General features: G+C 34.1%; 1 protein-coding gene across 1 annotated transcript in view; it reads right to left on the reverse strand.

The window, feature by feature from the left end:
• Positions 1–13,002: 13,002 nt before the first annotated feature.
• LOC111624613 overlaps positions 13,003–20,528 on the reverse strand; it is a 25,645-nt gene continuing 18,119 nt past the window's right edge. The window contains exon 4 of the mRNA XM_023367511.1: positions 13,003–13,213. Within this exon, the coding sequence (XP_023223279.1) occupies positions 13,148–13,213 (66 nt within the window). The 3' untranslated portion in view covers positions 13,003–13,147. The remainder of the gene's footprint in view (positions 13,214–20,528) is intronic.

The following is a 20,528-nucleotide window of genomic DNA, read 5'->3' on the forward strand; positions in this document are numbered from 1 at the left end:
TTTCTTGTAATTTGTTAATACCATATTTTAACTTGTTTTAATTTACTTTATTTGATTTATTTATAAAATAAGAAAATTTTCGAATGTCATTAATGAAGTATTTGAATTGAAATCTAATATTTGAAAATAATAATGTTCGATTGTTACGTTCCAAATTTGTTAGATCGAATGATACATTATGTTTTGTGTTCTAAACAATGTTTTTAATATGTTTGATTTTATGATAATGGGCCTTTCAGCCAGAAAATATTATTGTAGAAATTTCTTGTATATATTGTATTTCTCTATGTAGGAGTTAGTTGTGATTATACTACTGAAGACAGTAGAAGTCTGATTTTAAAATTCGAGTATCTTTTTGAATTTATTAGAATGACTATTTTTATACAATAGTACAACTATATATCTAATTAATTAGGAGAATTTTGTATAAAATTTCACGTATTTATGTGACAAATTTTGTATTCACAACGCGAACGGTATATTGTTTTCTTTAGCTTCATACACTTCCTAGTTTAAGCACTCAACTTGTGTTTTAATTGTAAGGAGTGTATTTTGGAACCAAATTTCGCTCGAAAACTTGAATGTAAAATTTGACTTTAGAAATAATAAGATATTATGATATTTCTTGCTTGATATTGATGTATGAAAATATTAAAATAAACAATTAATGTTATTAATTTTATTTTAATTTAGTTTTAATTTATTTACGACACTGTTGTCATTAGCCTTTTTCAAGTGTTCAAATTCAAATACAAATAAATCATAACAAACATACAAATATTAGAAGTTTTTATTATGTTTTGTGAGGCCCCATCATTTCCGCAAAATTTTGGTTATTATTATAGACCTGTTTATATGTATTCTATTATTAACATTATAATTTTAATCTTAACCAGTTTATTGTATTTTAAGATATATATGTATTTTATATCCCTTTTTTGTTTTCTTTGGTTGTGAAACGAACAAATTTTAACTGCCAGACAGGACGCCCTTTGCCCGGTGTCGCAATAACACACCCACATCTCGATGTTTGTGTGAATGCGACACCGGGATTGTTTATGTTTATCAGGCAACGTTGTAAAGGAATTTTGCCTATTTTTCCGACTTTAGGGACTCCCCTTCTAAATTTTTAGCAATACGGATTAAAAATATGTTCCAGAAACGAATTAAGATAAAAGAAGTTATTCATTAATTGTTATAAATCTCACAAACATGCGATGGAAAAGATGAAGGGTTATGACCGTCGTTTCCTCCGTTTTCAATAGTGTTAGATGACAGATGGTACTCTATTCATGTTACGTGTACGTATATAATTCTTAATACACAAGATAGAAGTACTAAATGATGACCGATCATGCTTATCGGAAATTACCTCAACTTCCTCCCGAACAAAATCATAAAACGAAGAATAGAATAAAAGGGAATGACGAAAATCAGAGATTTAGTGAGAAACTGAGCGAAAGGAAAAAGAAGACAAAAAGGTGAAAGTGAAGGAGAGAAAATGGAAGAAAAAAATAAAAAATTTTTTTTTCTACGAATTTTTAAAACTTATGGAATTTTAGGAGAGAAAATGAAGGAGAACAAAAAAGAAAGAAAAAGTGAAAGAAAAGGAGAGAAAAAAAAGAAAGCAGAAAGAAGAGAAGGAAAAGATAAGGAAGGTAACTCCTAGAAGAAAAGACAACTTTTTTCCTGGCATGTTGTGAGTCGCAAGATTCTGATACCACTGCAAGGTATCTGCGTTTTACAAATAGAAATAAGCTAACTTCTTAAAACAGATTTTGTACTTACTATTAATTTCAACTAAGTTCAAATGTTAAGATAATAAATTTTCTCCATTTATTCGTAAGTTAGTTTACTTGATTTTGCATTCATCCTCCTGAGAGGCTCATTCCTAGACTTCGGAGTGACTTTTACTCTCGCGCCTTAAATATCTGCCTTTTTGTTTTTTTCTTGTCTAAATCCGAGGTGTGTCCGATAACACACCTGGTGCCAGGGTCTTTCCTACCCTAAACTCCTGTAATGCAATTTTTGACAACCCTCAATATCCTCACAGTTTCTTTATTATTCGAACTGGACACTACAAAGATGCAATCTGGTACACAAAAAATAATTGCCTGGAAAATTTATAACAAAATTTATGAACATATCTCGGGTCCAGTACTAAACAAATATCGGTATTATTAGTATTAGATATGACGGAAAGGAAGATTACTTAGTTTATTTGAATTTTTAATTGTTTAAAAAATAATATCAGCCACTTTAATTGAAATAAAGTACATTGCGTTTGAACTGTACAACGTGAAGAAACTGCAAGAAACTGCAATACCACAGAATGCTACTGTAAGATTTTTGAATCACCAATGAGAACACTCGGGTGCCATAACCGGGAGTGTGGGAAGATCCTGTATTACAAATTTATGAAACGTGCATACTGTGTCCACTTATTGTATAAATTGCAGGGAAGAACCCTGCCACCTGCCATGCAATGTGTCGTGATTTCGTCCAGGCTGCGGAATAAAAGGATTTCACAGCACTTCTACATATGTGAATTAATTAATCAATATATCTGCAGTGAGATTCTGAAAGTCGAATGACTGGCTGCTCATAGGATTTATCGGGCTTATTGCACGGCCCCTGATACGACTCTACTTGTCATCGCAGGCCTCATACCCATTCATCTGACGGATAAGGCGGCCATGGCTCCGGAACCTCGTCCACAAGACAAACTCGATAGACAGACAGACCTCCATACACAAGACAAAGACCCTACCAAATTTCTTGAACAGTAATATACTTACATTGACGAATATAGCATCTAAAGGAAGAAGAGTGGTAACTACAAGTTGCAGTATGACCCTACTATATATGACTTTCTCACACCACTGAATATCCCCTACGATATGTTCATTTTCATTGACGGGTCTAAACAAGACAGCAAATTTAAGTATTTGGAAAAAAATTAAAGCTAAATTTACATATTTGGAAAAATTATTGGTTTATCGCGTGATCGCTCATGAACAATATACAGTAGACTCCCTATAACACGGTAGATACGTTCCGTTTTATGTGAATTCCGTGTTTTACGAGTCTTTTAGATACATGCGCCAATCACAGACTGGCACGTGTCAAGTTTACGGACTACGGCTGTTTGAAAGGTTTTTTTCCATAATATTAATTGATTCTAGACTAATTGACTCAACATTTCCAAAATATGTATAATTTTTGGGGAATAATCCATATAAACTATGATATAAACAAAAAAATTGTAGGATTACTTACCGAGTGTGCACCGTTCGACGACGTCATTGCTTAAGCTTGTTTTCGTCGTGGAGCGGCTCATCGAACGGCGGGCGCGTGTTTTCTAATAAATTATTTATTTTTGCAAAAAAATTCGCTGAACTTCGGAGACATCATTAATATAAATATAATTTCTATGGACGTTAAATAATAAATGGTTTTTAGTAGATCTGCTGCTCGTTTAAACTCAACGGTTTGTGCAATATCCGCTATTAGTCTAGATTCGACCAATCCTGTCGCNAGAAATGATAGTAAAATGAATTATAATATCTTTCACAGATCATTTTAAAACATTCTTATTACATCAACGCATTGCTGAAATATTTAATTTTTGAGGGAATTTTACATATCATAGTGACTAAGCAAAATGCAATTTTAAAGCTTTGGTAAAGCCGTTCGAAAGTATTTTGTATATTCAAATTAGTTGCTATTCAGATGATGGAATTACCTGTTTTAATGGAATTATTGCATATGTCATTATTGCAGCCAATTAGTTTATTGCTTAAATATTAAGTGGTGGTATTGATTGTTACGCAATGGGTAATTGCATCCTTCTTCTGAGGGTTTTTCCCGAGTAAATACGGATAACTCAGGTAGTAAACATTTTGCGGGGGTATTGTTTCCTGTCTGCACCCCTCTAAAGATTTTTTGATACTCTATTGTTTATACTGTAAGCTACATACTTTGACATTCTCAATGCACATTTTTATTTAAGAAAATGTAAAAGTTAGTTTTTTAATTATTATTTTACATCTGTATAGCAAACGGAATTATTAAAACGAATAAATTGCAATTATTTCTAAATTTCGAAATAATTTTCAAACCCTGGAATGATTTGTCCTTTAAGTTCTGTGATTTCGTTCATTGTGTTAGTTATACCTCTGTTAAAAATAAATTTCATGATTCCACTAGGTTTGCTGTGTTTTTTTTGTTTTTTGTTATTCTCAAACCTTCTAATTAGGCTTTCTATCGTGTTAGTATCATTTTTTAGTGTCTTGTCCATTATTGTAATTGTTCGGCTCCTTCATTCTGTCTAATACATTCTCGTAATATGAAAATGCTCTTCTGATGAGTGCCCAAAATTCCGCTAGTTTATATTGATAAGAATAATTTAAATTGGAAGGGATGTACAGTACACTTTTGTAAATCCTTCCGTTTTTGAACTATATTTTAACACTTTAGATGTGAAGCTCCCCATGGAACTCCACTCTTTTGCCAATATATTTGGTTATTAGAACTAAAGAATGATTCGTAGTATACTAATCTTGTTAATTACGTGATGACATCGGTGTAGTTAACTAACTCCGAAATCTGTAAGAGAAAAATAATATAGGCAACACCTTTCTCGGAGTGCGATTTTTTGACTAGTCTAATTGACTGGATATTCAGTGTCATAAGTCACGCACCATAGGCAAAATATATTCAGATGTGTTCGATGTAATCGACATATTAGAGATTAAATCATCCCATACACCTGGTAAGAGTTCAGGTGTTACGGCCCGACATATCTTCCATACGTCCTGCCTTCAAATGGTAAGTGGAATTACTGTTTACGTTTAATATTTAAATTTTTTTGATTCATTATGAATTGTGTACATTTTTTCTTTTTTGTCATCGGTCATAACTGTTAGAAACATTCTTATTAATTATACATTAATCTAAAATTGTGTAACTTCAATAAATATCGAATCTTTAAACAGTTAGTATTAAATTCAATAAGTTTTATTAATTAACCGAAGTGAAAGAACGAATCTCGAATGTTGTCCAAGTATCAGTTCTTAAAATGGAATGGAAAGTCAAGTCCGGTTGATTAAGTCGTAGCCGGGTGAAAGGTCACTTCCGGGTGGCTGTGTCACATTCGGTGGAAAGTCGAAATCCGTGCAAGACGGTTCGGCAGAAAGAGTGTTACTTTTAGCAGCAAAAAACAACCTTTTCCACCAAGGCCTTTTGTGCTTCTCCACGGCTTCTTCGGACTCCTTTCTGTCCAGTCCCGTCTCACGTGACCGTGTCTCCACTGTCCATTCCTCAACTTCGGGATATCGTCGCTCCAGATAATGGACGAGAGACGAGGCGGTGTCGTTCGGAGTTATGACGACCACCCGTTTGACGTCGGGCGTATGCGACTCCTCCTTCGCATCTTTTGGAACCACCCGTATTACACGAGGCCAAGACGACGCGCCATCCTCGGGCTCAGCGTGGCCGTTGGCCCGAGGTGTGCCACTTCTTTAATTCTTTGAAGTTCTCCATTCTGCAAAGAAAAATGAGCGAATGTTGTGGAAACAGAACTTGCATTAATTAAGAAATATTCCTATTGTCTTAATTTCATCTAAATTGTAAGTAGGAAATATATAAATATTTCATGTTCAAATGCAGACAAGATTTATGACAGATTTTAATTAAAATAANTTTTTTCTGTACAAAATATACTATTGATCAACGTACGCATTAACAAAACTTCTTGTCCAATCCGCATCGCAAATATTCAATTTCCCACTACATAAATTGACCAATCAACGTTTAGCTAAATGTACTATTGGATATTACCATGGAAACACATCCGAAAGACACGCCTCCTGAAAGATGAGTTTTATCTCATTAAAACCGACGAATCTTTCGTATAATATAATTAAATTTGTTAAATATAATCAAGAGTTTTTTAATTTCGAAAAAAATGCTTTCATTTAAGGAAACTTTAAGTTAATTAATTTTAAAATAATATTTTTAAATATATAAAGGAATATTTAACCCTGAAAGTATTATTATTAAAAATCTAATTGCATATTTATTATTGTATATTCTACTTTTAAAAAAAGAGTTATCAGTAGAAAACCTTGACGAGGAAACCTAAAATTACAGGTGTGTAAATTAAAACAAGAACGGGACGTGCATAAATTAATCGTTAATATATGGAAAATAAACAAAATTTATAGAATTTAGATAAAAACTAAATATATTAAAAATTAATTTATAAAGTTTCTTAAGTGTTATATTCCCTTTTACTATCAATTTATTTATGTTTAGAATGGCATAATGATAAACTAGTTATCACTGGAAAAGCCTTGAGGGGGATAAAATAAGCAAATTAGCCTGGGTTCCTAACAATGTACTTCTATAACTTCATGAGGCCTTTTGGAGGCCTCAGGCTTTGACTTCTTCGAGGAAAAGTTTTCCTCGAAGAAGTCAAAGCTTGGGGCNCTTACCGATAAAATCGCTGCAAATGATGCAAAACTCAGAAAACGCTTGAAATAAATCACTTTTAAATCGCACGAACAGAAAATCAAACCGCTCGCAACAAATTGTCCGAGTTTTATTGTTGCGTCGCTACGAAATTTAATGTAAAAGGCTTGGATTTTTCACCGAATTTCCTGATTTTTGCGTCTCCCTGTCGCTGAAAACACGGATTTTCGCCGATCATTCCTTGCATATACATTCGTGTTAACAGTAATGCGAATTCAAAAATATAATTTCTCGTGTTTCGTGTCTGTATAAAGGCGAACAGAAATTTCGATTTTATGATCATCCTTCGAACCAAAAAAAGAATACATCTCGAAGTATAGTAACCTCCCTTTTATCTTCCAATCTATTAATAAAATTAAACTTTAGTTAAATTAAAATGTCTGAAACGGCTTTTATATAATATTGTCTGAAAGATTAAATATACACTTGTACTATATTTTCAGGTTAGTTTTCACATTTCGATTTTAAAAAACAACTTACGGTTGGTAACAAGGTTTTCTCTTCTGCATAGGACATGAGGATTGATAGATCTTCATTTGGGTGTTGAAAGACCTTCGGGATATAAATTTATGTTCTGTTTGACGACGAGAGACTTTTTGATCTACATAAGTTACATATACATTTTTATATTAATTATATTATTTATATTATACTATATTAGTTATATTTACATTTTTAGCGTAATCTTTTATTCGTTGCTATATTTATTATAAATTGCAAATTTTTATGAATTAACCCCAAAAAACATTTAATTAAAATAACCTGATAATAGGATCTTTTGTCATCGATTTCAGTTTAATTAATTAATCGAATAGCAACGAATATCCAGTTTCATTCCCTGATTGTTATTCTGTCAAGCAATCGGGGTTAGTTTCTTCATTTCAAGAAACTTTATCACAGTTGCTGTGCTTCTTGTGCTTGTACAGTGGTACCTCGGGTTACGAACGCCCCCGCATACGAAATTTTCAGGATACGACATGAAATTCGAACATATTTTTGCTCCACGATACGAACAAAATTTATTTGTTCTTGTCATTGGCAACAAGAACAAATAAACAGTGCCCTCTTATGTCACACTATACCTGTCAGAGGACCAGGAGACAAACCTCCCACCACGTGACAGCCACATGCCTTACAATCCCCCGCTTGGCTGTCGCGTGGCCACAGGTCTTTCAATAACAACAGTTAACATATTTAATATTATCGAATATTAATACCCAATAGTTTACAACATTTCTTGTGTTTAATAGGACTGAGTGCCTTTGTCAATACATCTGCAGGCATATTTTCACTCGAAATGTGTTTCAGTTTTATTTTACCTTCACTGACGAGATCTTTTATAAAATGTAATTTTACGTCAATATGCTTTGCCCTTTTGTGCGAGCCTTCCCCACTTGCCAAACATATTGCTGCTTGATTATCAGAAAATATATAAACCGTTTTTGTTTTAAGTTCGCTTGATAGCAATTCTCTTAATAGCGAGTTAATCCAGATTGCCTCCTTACTAGCATTGGTAATTGATACATATTCTGCTTCGCACGTTGAAAGGCTAACAGTAGCTTGTTTACAACTTGACCAGCTCACGAGGTTATCTCCTATCTTAAAACAATAGCCAGAATATGATTTTCTGTCATCTTCGTCACTGGCATAATCGGCATCGCAGAAACCTAAAATGTCTATTTCTCTGTTTCTTTTATAATTAAGTGTCTGTAATCTGCAGTTCCTTTTAGATACTTGAATACTCTCTTTACTGCCTCCCAGTGAGTTCTATCAAACGCGTTGTTATATTTGCTCAGATGTGACACAATATGCGCGATATCGGGTCGGGTCATTACCGCGGCATACATCAAACATCCGATTGCCTGCTGATAGGGTATTCTCGACATCAACTCAGAATCTATCACCTCAGGTTTCTTTAGTTTTAAGCTAGAATCGCACGGAGTTGAAACTGCATTACATTTATTCATAAAAAAGCGTTCTAAAATTTCATGAATATATTTCTCCTGACTTAGTGTAATTGTACCTGTGTTGTTATCCCTTCTAATTTCTATCCCTAAGAATGACTTTGGAAAACCCAAGTCTTTTAGTTTGAACGATTCTGTCAATCTCTGCTTAATTTCGTCTACCCATTTATCATTATTATGAGCTATAATAATATCATCTACATGAATCAACAGTAATAAAATTTTCGTACCTTCAGCCCTATAATATAAACAGTCATCAGAGCTTGACCTTTTCAATTTTATCTGCATCAATTTTCTTTTTATTGTCTGTTGCCACACGCGCCATGATTGTTTTAGTCCATACAATGCTTTATGCAATTTATAAACTTAGTTTTCTTTCCCTTCTATACTGAAACCTTCTGGTTGTGTTACATAGATTTCGTCATGCAACTCTCCATTAAGAAAAGCTGTCTCGAAATCAAACTGTCTGAGTTCTAGGTTTTTCATTGCAGCTAATGCAAATAGCATCCTAATAGTTGTGCTCCTAGCGGTCGATGCATATGTTTCCCCAAAATCTACTTCACTAACCTGAGCGCAGCCGTTAGCTACTAACCTAGCTTTGAATTTACTTTTCCCTTCTAATTCCTTCTTTGTAAAAACCAATTTAGTTTTTATCGCTCTCTTATTACTGGGCAATTCACATAAAGACCATACCTTTTGATCTTAAATCGCCTTTAACTCAGTTTTCATTGCATTAATCCAATCTTTAGAATCTGCGTTCTTAATTGCCTGCATATATGAAAAAGGCACTTGACCTACCGCATACACAATTGGATTTCCGTATCTTTGTGGTGGTCTAACATTTCTTCTTAATCGACCATTTCTAGGGACAGATGAATGGTTCTGCTCTTGATTTTGCTCGTGCTCTTCAGATTCATCATCCAAGTCCTCACAATTGGAATCAGCCCCCGCTGACCCTTGGTGTTCATCTTCGTTGAACTTTTCCTTGTCATCTGAATTAGAGATGGGGAATACGTGGACAGTTTTTTTCAGTTTCCTGTCAAATGTATATCTTCTGGACATCTCGTGAAATTTTACGTCTCTTGATAATACAATCTGTAAACTTTCATGGTGGGCGAGTAACCAAGAAAGATGCATTTTCGTGCTCGTGCTTGAAACTTATGCTTTCGTTGCACCTTATGGATGTGTACATAAGCTGTGCATCCGAATACTCTAAGGTGTCTCAGACTCACCTTTCGGTTAAACCATTTCTCATACGGAATATTTCCATTTTTTTGTGGAATTCGATTCACGATGTAAGCTGCTGTTAAGATGCTTTCTTCCCAGTACTCCGGTGAAATGTTAGTTTCTAGTAACATGCAACGGGCCTTTTCTAACAAAGTTCTATTCATCCGCTCGGATTTTCCATTCTGCTGCGGTGAGTACGGGGAAGTTAATTGGTGAATGATTGCATTTTCACTCAAAAAGCTTTTAAATTGGCTATTCACATATTCACCGCCGTTATCAGTTCGCAAGTTTTTTATTTGTTTACCAGTTTGCTTTTCTACCAATCTTTTATAGTTTCTAAAACAATTAAGTACTTCGCTTTTGTGTTTCATTGATATACATGAATCCATCCGGAATAATCGTCGATGAAGGTCAGCAAATATTTCGCACCTCCGAGTGATGTCACTCCCATAGGGCCACATACGTCACTATGTACGAGCTCTAGTAGACCTTTTGTTTCTTGATTTTTTCTTTGACCACATGGCTGGCGTTGACTTTTGCCCTTAATACACACATCACAAGCTTCATTCGATACTGTTTTGTAGTCGATGCTGTTTGGTTTCTCCTTTAACATGTGCTTCATTGTGGCTTCACTTGGGTGCCCCATTCGTTTGTGCCATAACCAATATTTACTCTGAGGACTAGCTACATTAACAATGTTTTTATGTGTGTCCAGTACATATAAATGATTTACCTTCGTTGCTGTGGCATACATAAGTTCGCCCTTTTTGATGACACATCTACTTCCAAAAAAATAAGTACTCAAGCCTCTCTTAGTAAGCTGGCTTACTGATAGTAAATTGACGGTCGCTTCGGGTACATACCAAACATCTTTTAATATGCAATTGTAAGCTACACCTTTCACGTTTAAGCGCAAGGATATATCACTTTCACCTGCGACTTTTAAAGTTGAATCGTTTGCCACATATATCACGTGATTAGCTGGTCTGAACTTTACGAAAAGCTCACGAGCATAACTTAAATGATGAGCGCTGCCACTGTCTATAATCCAATCAGAGTCATGTGCATCAACACTTTTGTTTTTAATTGAACATAATATTATCCGATTTTTCTGGTTCGGATCTGTTTCACTGTGACATTGTGATGCCTTATGTCCATGTTTGTTGCACTTGAAGCATTTTCCATTAAAGATTTTTGTATCATCATACTTTTGTTTGATACCAGTGCCTCTTCTATCAAAGCGGTTTCTTGTTGCACTAAACACTTTTGACTCATTAGTGTTACTGCATTCATGTTTTCTGGCAGCCTGTTGCAGCAGTTTAGATTTAACTGCAACTGAGGTTAATTTTACGTCTGCGGCAATCGCTAGATTGGTCACTAAACTATCATATTCTTCCGGTAAACGTATGCATGCTCCTGATCATCGATTACACAACCGATTTTCCTCAACTGGTCAATGAGGGTTTGTATTTTGTTAATATAAGCAGCCATACCTGAACATGTGTTAAAACCCATGGAGTAAAGTTCCCTTTTTATTTGCAGCCTTCTCAGAATACTCCTATCTTCGTAGAGATTTGCTATTGTATCCCATGCTTCCTTTGCACTTGTACAGTGTTGGATATCGACTTTAACATGGTCCCCAACTGTCAGGGCTATCGTTCCTAACGCCCTTCGATCACAACTTTTTTCCTTTGCCATAGGTTCTCTATCTGTTACTGGCATCTCGATCGCTGCCCACAGATCTTCCTTCATCAATAGCATTTTTACGTTGAATTGCCACGATGATAAATTGGATGAACCATCCAGTTTTTGAAAGTTGACGAAACCTTCTTTTGTGAACATATCTCCATGTAGATTCTCCATCTCGCACGTTGTTTATCGGATCCCACCAAATCTCAGATAAATCCAGTACCAAATCGAACAAAAAAAACTATTACTGTCCTGGATTATTTGGATAGACACTTCTGGTCCTGGGAAGACATTTCTGGGCTACTTGGAAGACATTTCTGGGCCCATAACCTTTTGTTAGTAATATTTGTTCGTTAAGTCGGATATATTGAGCCAGCAAGGATGTATACGGGAGACGGNATTAATTTCTTGTTTTTGTCGAATAAATGGAGGGCTGTGGACGGGAAAGAGAACTGCAAAAAGGTGGATGATAAACTGAAATTTGGAAATTGTATATCCAAAATTGCATACAGCAGTAGCTATTATTTGCAGTTCATTTTGTATCAATTGTGGAGAAGAGGAGTACAATTATGGCCTAGACGAAACTTCTACACGTCTTTACCCCACGAAGACTACAGACGCACAACAGTTACAGGGGGACACACATGTTACAGAGGGACACACATGTTACATAAGGGACACACGTGTTACATAAGGGACACACGTGTTGTTAGTAATAATAACTTAGAGGGTCATTGGCAACTAGAACAAATAAACAGTGCCCTCATATGTCTCACTATACCTGTCAGAGGACTAGGAGATAAACTTTTTCACACGTAACAGCCACATTCCTAACAGATTTACCTTAGGTTTGTATGGGAATTTGATTAATTCATTCTGGAGACACCCCAAAATAAAAAATATATACTTTCTTACTATGTTTATTTATATGTAATAATAAAAATACATATATACACAGACGTGCATTTTTATTAGTTATGGTTTTTTGTTTGTAGGAGTTAAATAATCTGTCTAATGTCGATTGCTTTTCTCTCTTCTTCAGGATTTTTCAGAAGTAATTAATAGCATTGTAATAATAAAAATACATATATACACAGACGTGCATTTTTATTAGTTATGGTTTTTTGTTTGTGGGGGTTAAATAATCTGTCTAATGTCGACTGCTTTTCTCTCTTCTTCAGGATTTTTCAGAAGTAGTTAATAGCATTGTAATTGTAGAGATCCCCAAGCCTATTAACCTCAACCTGGTTTGTATGCTGATCTGACATCCCCCAGTTCTTCAAAAAATCTTTAATTAATAGCAGACCTCTTTTTCAGAATAAAGCATATCTTGCCGAGTTTATTGGTGTTCTCCATTCAACAGTTCTTGGCATTCTTCTGTCATCAGAGCCATTTCAGGTTCCATCATGAGCTCTTCATTGTTCTTTATTTCTCAGATGTGATTTTTGTTACTCCTTTAGCTGCATGAGTCTTCTTGATAATACAGTATCTTTCTTAGATAAGATTGAACTGCGACCTACTGTAGACCTGTTCAAGCCATACTGCCCAGCAACATCAGACATCTTCTGCCCACTCTCTACCTTTGCTATTATACTGTCATCTTTCAAAAATAAAAACTGACACAAAACTTATTGAGTGCCTGCCCGACAGTCTCGCAAATACTATAAAAGAAATGTTTGCCAGAAAAATAAAAGGTTGGAATTACAAGGGAGTATTTCAAAGTTCAAGGAATACTATCTAATCAGTATATTATCAGGTTGAACATCGACGTTGAGGTCTCCTGCGCTCCAAAAAGTTACCTGAAAACAAAGGAAAATCAGTCGGTATTTGCTATTTTTGTCGCTTCTTTTTATGTTTGTTCAGTGAAGTGTTCGTTATCCGATCATGTGTTTGTTGTCCGATCATAAAAATCTTTCGCGAAAGTGTTCATTAACCAATCACCCACTGTATTAGGTCTACAAGAAGATCTCTCAAATGCCTCCTTGAACACAAAACTGATATTGAAAAGAAGAAAAACACTATATATGCTAGTGAGATCAGGATTACACCCAAACTAAAATGAGCTATCATAATCCAGCAAATCCATCATATAAACCAACTTAAGAATTTGGAGGCATTAGATATTTTTAAGGTGGACTGCCAGGGCCTTTCGATTAATTTTAAAGATGAAAAACAACTCTCAAAGGCATGGCAGGCTATGTACTGTACAATCTGCTGCTATATTAGCCGAGGCATGCACTCATTCTTAAAAATTTTTTTTAAATTAAATTCAAAAATAGAAACATTCAAAATTAGAATACATCAAAGCTGAACAGAACACTAGAATGATTTTTTCTAGAACTCTGCATGAAGAAAGTCCTAGGGTGGACCAAACATGCTTGTGTTACGTTCTAAAATAACTGCAAAACATAATAAGGTTGGTGAATTGTATTTAGAATTTTATTTCACATAAAAACACATATTTTTGGAAAAAAATAATTCAATACATATTTCCTAAAAATCTGCTGTAAACACACATTTTATAATTTTTCATATCATGCACAAAACTTTATAAAAGAATATTTAATGGCAAAAGTGATTTGAAAAGATAGAATGCAAATTGTAATGAATGCATTAAAGAGAATTTCCCAAGTTCAGCACTACAATCAGCATCAAGTTATACAAGATACTTCTTTTCAATCATGTAGTTAAGTCAATGTGAGTGTGGGAATATCAACAAGATCTATACATAAGGAATTGTATTGTTTTTCAGCATTAAATTTATTTGTTTGATGAATTAAATAGAAATACTTTCAATATTTCAGAATGTCTTCTTCAAGTGGAAAATAATATATAAAATTTCAATATTGATTTTAAGATCTTTTTAAGTTATATGAACATAAGAATGATTTTAACCAAAATGTGTTAGTTTTTGCATGTGCAATAAAGATTTTGATTTAAGTTTAAAACAAACACAGAAAGTGTTATCAATATATAAAATATGAATAAAGAATAAATAAGATATGAAAATAGATAGCTAACATAAGGCTAAGTAAAATAAAGTATAAAAGTAATGAAAACAAAAACTAAATCTAGATAAAAAGTATGGTTTTAAATTTTTATAAAATGTTATCCATATAGCAAAAATTTTCAAAGTGGGAGAGTTGCAGGGTTTTAATAAAGATGTGTATAACAACTTTCAGAGGAACAAAGTTTTGCAATCTAAGAATGACAGTATGGGCTGATAGTAGAGTACAAATATTTTCTATGTTTCTCACAAGGACAATGAGGCTATGTTATTTGTAACTTGTCCTGGTGTTCATTTAAATGATTTAATAACTTTCTAGTTGTGGCAGCTACATAAAAGATCATTGCTCCCTTCTGCCTGCACTTGTTGTAATGAGACTATATGAACTCCAGACTTCTCCAAAAGGGTAAGAGAATCCCTATCATTATATAGAATGCCATGAAGTGATGGTTATGGTTTGATGGTAAATGTGACTCCATGTCTTTTGCAAGCTCAAACTATTCATAAAGTAACAGACCCTAAGTATGGGATAGGAGGTTTTGCAAATATTAATTTCTTGTTTTTGTCGAATAAATGGAGGGCTGTGGACGGGAAAGAGAACTGCAAAAAGGTGGATGATAAACTGAAATCTGGAAATTGTATATCCAAAATTGCATACAGCAGTAGCTATTATTTGCAGTTCATTTTGTATCAATTGTGGAGAAGAGGAGTACAATTATGGCCTACAAATATAGCCGCATTTACTTATCTAGAAGGTTGGAAGGTATAACATAAGGCACTGAACTGAACTCATGGTGTACAGTGTAAACCAGATGAGTGGTGATTCTACATAAGGCTAGATATAACAAGATTGGTCAAGACGATCTGATAGCACCACAAAAGTGAATCAAATATTAATTTTGTTTAAAATAAATTTTATAAATTCTTGGAATCAAGTAGTTGTTCAGAAGAATTTTTCACTGAATATACAGTAAGGGATGTGCTTTATAGATTCCAGAGAAACTGCATAGTTTTTACTATAGCTTACAGTGACCATAAATGAAAATGTTCAGTTCTGTTTTGCACATGCACAATGAATGGATTGAATGGATCATAATCTCAAATATATAATGTCTGCAGACACACAAAAGTCCTAACATAAGCACTTCACTACTATAGTGGTACATGCTAAAAATGTGATTTTTCTGTCTTGTTCTTTCTCAACAGAGAAATAGATGGAGGGATAAACACCTAACAGGAATTTAATAAAAGTTGACAATTCTTCAAAGGTACCTTCCCAAGCTATTAAGATATCAACAACATGTCTAAGGTATAAATTGGGATGACAAATTGCAAGTGATGAAACAAAGACTAAATTTAATGTTTCTTCAACTTGGCTAAAATTGCAGAAAGAGATGAGTCCACGGGCACACCCCATTTTTGTAAGAAATATTGACCATTGAACTGGAAGTAATTATATTCAGTTATTAGGAGGAGGGCTTCCTACATGTTAAGCACCTGTTTAATTGTGTAGGAGTTTTATAGTAAAAGTGTATTAGCAAACATAACATCAAAGTATGTTAAAAATGAAGATAATATCAGTTTTACAAAATTGGTGTATTTCAGGTGAGGCTGTTCCTACCATTTCAACAATTCTTGATTTAGATTTCAATTTTGAAGAGATAACTGAACTAGAATGAGGGACTAAATGTCTTAAAAAAAAAGTGGCTGGGATCTTTTCCAAGAAATATGTGGAATGGGTTTATCTGTTGACTAACATGTGAAAAGGTCAGCCATGTTTGTGTTTTTAAACCTCAAAAAACAGGTGCAGGCAAGCCATGTTTGTAGGAGTAACCAAAAGGCCAGTGATGGTGAAAGTTAGACCAGAACCTGATATAATTTTTCTAGTTTTTCAACTTTTGTTAAATTCTGTCAGATGTTTATCCCTCCATCTAATTCTCTGTTGAGAGGGAACAAGACAGAAAAATCGCATTTTTATTTCTAGCCTTATGTAGAACCACCACGCATCTGGTTTACACTGTACACCATGAGTTCAGTTCAGTGCCTTATGTTATACCTTCCAACCTACTAGATAAGTAAATACGGCTATAATTTGTAGGCCATAATTGTACTCCTCTTCTCCACAATCGATACAAAATGAACTGCAAATAATAATTACTGCTGTATCCAATTTTGGATATACAATTTCCAAATTTCAGTTTATCATCCACCTTGTTTGCAGTTCTTTTCCCCACCCACAGTCCTCCATTTATTCGACAAAAACAAGAACTTTTTGTCAAATAAATGGAGGGCTATGGGTGGAAAAAGAGAACTGCAAAACCTCCTATCCCATATTTAGAATCTGTTACTTTATGAATAGTTTGAGCTTGCAAAAGACATGGAGTCACACTTACTGTCAAACCATAGCCATCACTTCCTATGTTCTATCCTACCATATGTTATGATAGGAATCATGTATTTTTCAACACTAAAAGTTTATTAATTAAATACATTAAAATTTAAATTCAACAGTAAACAAAAGTTTAAATAGTTTTGTCGATATCGATCACAGTGCCATCTACCAACTTTTAGCATCAATCTCTGTTTTTATTTTTCTGTATAATGAAACCAAAATATAAGGTCTGTCAAAAAGTTTAGGTAATAATAATATTTTATTTGTTTCTGAACAAATTACTACACAAATTCATAATGAATGACATCAGTTATAACTATTAATAATAAAATCTAATTTTTATAATGGTTATTATTGAAATTAACAAGATGCCCAAAGAAAATCAATTTTCTTCAGGAGTGACTGAAATTTGGAGATTGAAAGCAAGTGAACGTTCAGTTACTGAAATTTCAAGCAAAATGGGTTGTTCAGATACAGGAATAAATATAAAGTTTTAGCAAGAAAAGAAAATTTTAAACCAGCAACATGTTAGGTCAATATAAAGTAACATCACCCACAGATGAAAGATGTATTATTAGACTGATATCTAGACAAAATTCTCTTTAGTGATGAAAAAAAGTGGAATTTAGATGATCCTGATGGCAGGAATTACTACTGGCATGATCTAAGAACAGAAGACTGAGTGTTTTACAGCAGACAAGGTGGTGACTTTCTAATGGTGTGAGGAGCATTTGGATTCAATGAAATTTCCAGTCTTGTATTTCTTAATGAAAATCAGACTTCAGAACATTATCAAGACAACCTTAGAACACATCTCCTTCCTGTAGCAGAATGATAAGTGATCAAAATTGGACATTTCAACAGGACAATGCCCCCATTCATTGTTCAAATTCAACCAAAACATGGCTTCAGAATCAAAATGTGAATGTTATGAAATGGTCTGCAAGAAGTCTTGATCTAAACCCAATAGAAAACTTAAGGGGGATCATGACAAGTCAGTTTTCCAAATGTTATAGAACTTAAATGTGCAATTGAGGATTCATGGTATAACTTAGAACTAGAATTGTAACAAACTCTTGTAAATTCAATGCCGAATCATATGTATGATGTTATTAAAAATAATGGAAGCACAATTAGCCATTAAAAATTTTTTCAATGTAATTTTTGAAATTTACCTAAACTTTTGGGACAACAATGTTTAGCAAAATTTCTATTTTTGTAAGAATCTTAATAACTATTAAATTGTTAAATTATGTTTTCAATGATATTTAATATGATGTATTTTGATCTCATTTCAATTATTAAATCAATCAAAAGTTCAGTATTTTAAAAGTTATTCAAGAAAATTCATTTTACCTAAACTTTTAAGACGGACCTTAATTCTAACTGTCCAATTTTTTACTTAGTGCCATTTGATAGATTTCTCAACAAACCTACCAACAAAACAAAGAGTAAACTGAAACATCTCACTGTTGATAGGTTTAGGAGTTTTAATTGTAAATCCCAGGACAAGGGCATTGCCATGAAGTGGGCCACTACTACTGTCACTGTTAATCCAAAGCCCAACTAGTTGAAGTTAACCTTAGGATGCTAAATTGCCACCCTGTGGTCAGAATGCAAAATTAAAAGAAGCCATCAAAAAATGAAACCAGTGAGAGGAGCCTCTTGGTACCAGAGAACAGGTAGACCTGGAAAATACTTGCTGTACCAATGATTCTTGTGTAGAACATCAAATGTTAAATGAATTCATCAATTCTACAGTAGAGTGCTGAAAACTCAACTCTCAATAACTTGTCATTCTGTAAAACTTATATTATCATGTTGTTCAAAAAAATAATGTGATCTAATTTTTGACAAAACTATGTCTTGTTTATAAAATCAGGGTGTCATTATGGTGCACACCTTACAAGTATAAGGGAGACATGTCAGGAGTTGCAATTTGGCAGAGTATTTGGTGCCCAAATCATGCACACATAAAAAAAAATCAGACTTGTAAGTACTCACAGGACCAAGAACTGAGTCAAAATAAAATACAAAATGGTGACATCTTTCTACAAACAGACAAGAGTGCAAAATCGAACTTTCACAAATGAATCTTTGAAAAAACCCATTTACCTCTCTGGTCATGACCTGCTGATCTTGACCAGTTGACCCAAGGTATCTCATTTCAGCATCAGAACATTTTTGAAACTAGATGGCACTAGTAATTATAATTTTATATTAAAATTAACTTCCAAAATATAACTTTTTTTGTTTTTACATTTATTAATATATTTATTTTGTTTGTGCAAAATAAAATAATAATTTCAGATGATACAATAGCCACAATTATTTTTTCAAAAACGGGAAATTTTTGTTAGGCATCAACAAAAATTCAACCTGGGGCAACACGCAATGGACAGAAATTTCAACATTGGATGGGTTACTTTCACCAAAAATGCCTTGTGGACAACCTCATGGTCGTGGCCATGACCAGCGAAGTTTGAACGATTGCATTGAGTCCAGTCTTTGAGACATAATCTTGTCCCAAAAATCAGCCTTGCCGTTTAACTTGTTTATAGCTATAGGAGATCTGTTCAAAAAATACGCAGACTGTTTGAATTGCATGGCTCTAGTTGGTTCCAGGGGAATCCACTTGGTGTCGCTAGGTTTGTACAGATTGTCTGGCGATAAAGACGTTTCCCGATTACAGATATCTTTATTTGTTGATTAGCTACGCGGTTTTTAGTGAAGTGCAATTTTTTCATTTGTTGGATTTCAGAATGAATGACCTGATGGAGCAATGACTTGCTGTGAAATTTTGTGTTAAACTTGGAAAATCTGTGACTGAAACATTTGTTACACTCAACGTGGCTTACGGTGATGTTGCTATGAAGCGTACGGCATGTTTGAAGTGAACTGGTTTCCCAGACCCAAAAAAGCTCGCCAAGTTCAATCCAATATCAAGGTGATGTTGACAGTTTTCTTTGATGCTAAGGGTGTTGTTCACCACGAGTATCTCCCCCCAAGACTCCACAGTGAACTAGACTTACTAATAATTCTTTCTAGACTGCATATTGTAATATCAAAACACTTACTAACACACCTTTTCTTGCAGCCGACGCTTTATTATAACGACTTTCAAACGTTTTCGATCTTATTAAAAGACCTTTCTCAAGAAAATAAAATTAACTAAGTAACAAAATAAACGACATAATCGTAAATCGAACGCTTAGTACGAATAACTGTTTTTTAAATCTTTCGAACTCGCTTATAATCCGTTGTACATGACGTCATTGTAACCGGAAATATAAAAAGATTACGTAACTATCTAAATATAAATACATAAAGATGCCATCTCCCTACATCGTTCAAAAAATATAATTTGAGATACATATTCACTATTTTCTTCAATTATTAATTTTATATTAAGCTAGAGGACCATGCTGCTGATATTTTAGTCGATTCCCGGAAGTTGATTGCAAGGCCTTTATGCTTTGCCTTACAAATCTGCCAGGCTTCCGCGTAATGTCGGTGTCTCCTGTCTCGAACTATCTGCATTAGTCTTGCTTGGTCCCATTCAACATTGACGTCTTGCTGGTCCGCTAGAACGTAGGTGGCTAGCGCAGTGCAAGGTTGTTTTTTTCTTATATTTGCTTGATGTTCTGCTAACCTGTCTTTGATACTTCTTCCTGTTGCCCCTACATATATTAATTTACTTCGTCGCCTTGAGTCC

The sequence above is a fragment of the Centruroides sculpturatus genome, unplaced genomic scaffold (assembly GCF_000671375.1).
Source record: "Centruroides sculpturatus isolate CEXI.00-Female unplaced genomic scaffold, Cexi_2.0 scaffold56, whole genome shotgun sequence".
NCBI classification, from domain to species: Eukaryota; Metazoa; Arthropoda; class Arachnida; order Scorpiones; family Buthidae; genus Centruroides; species Centruroides sculpturatus.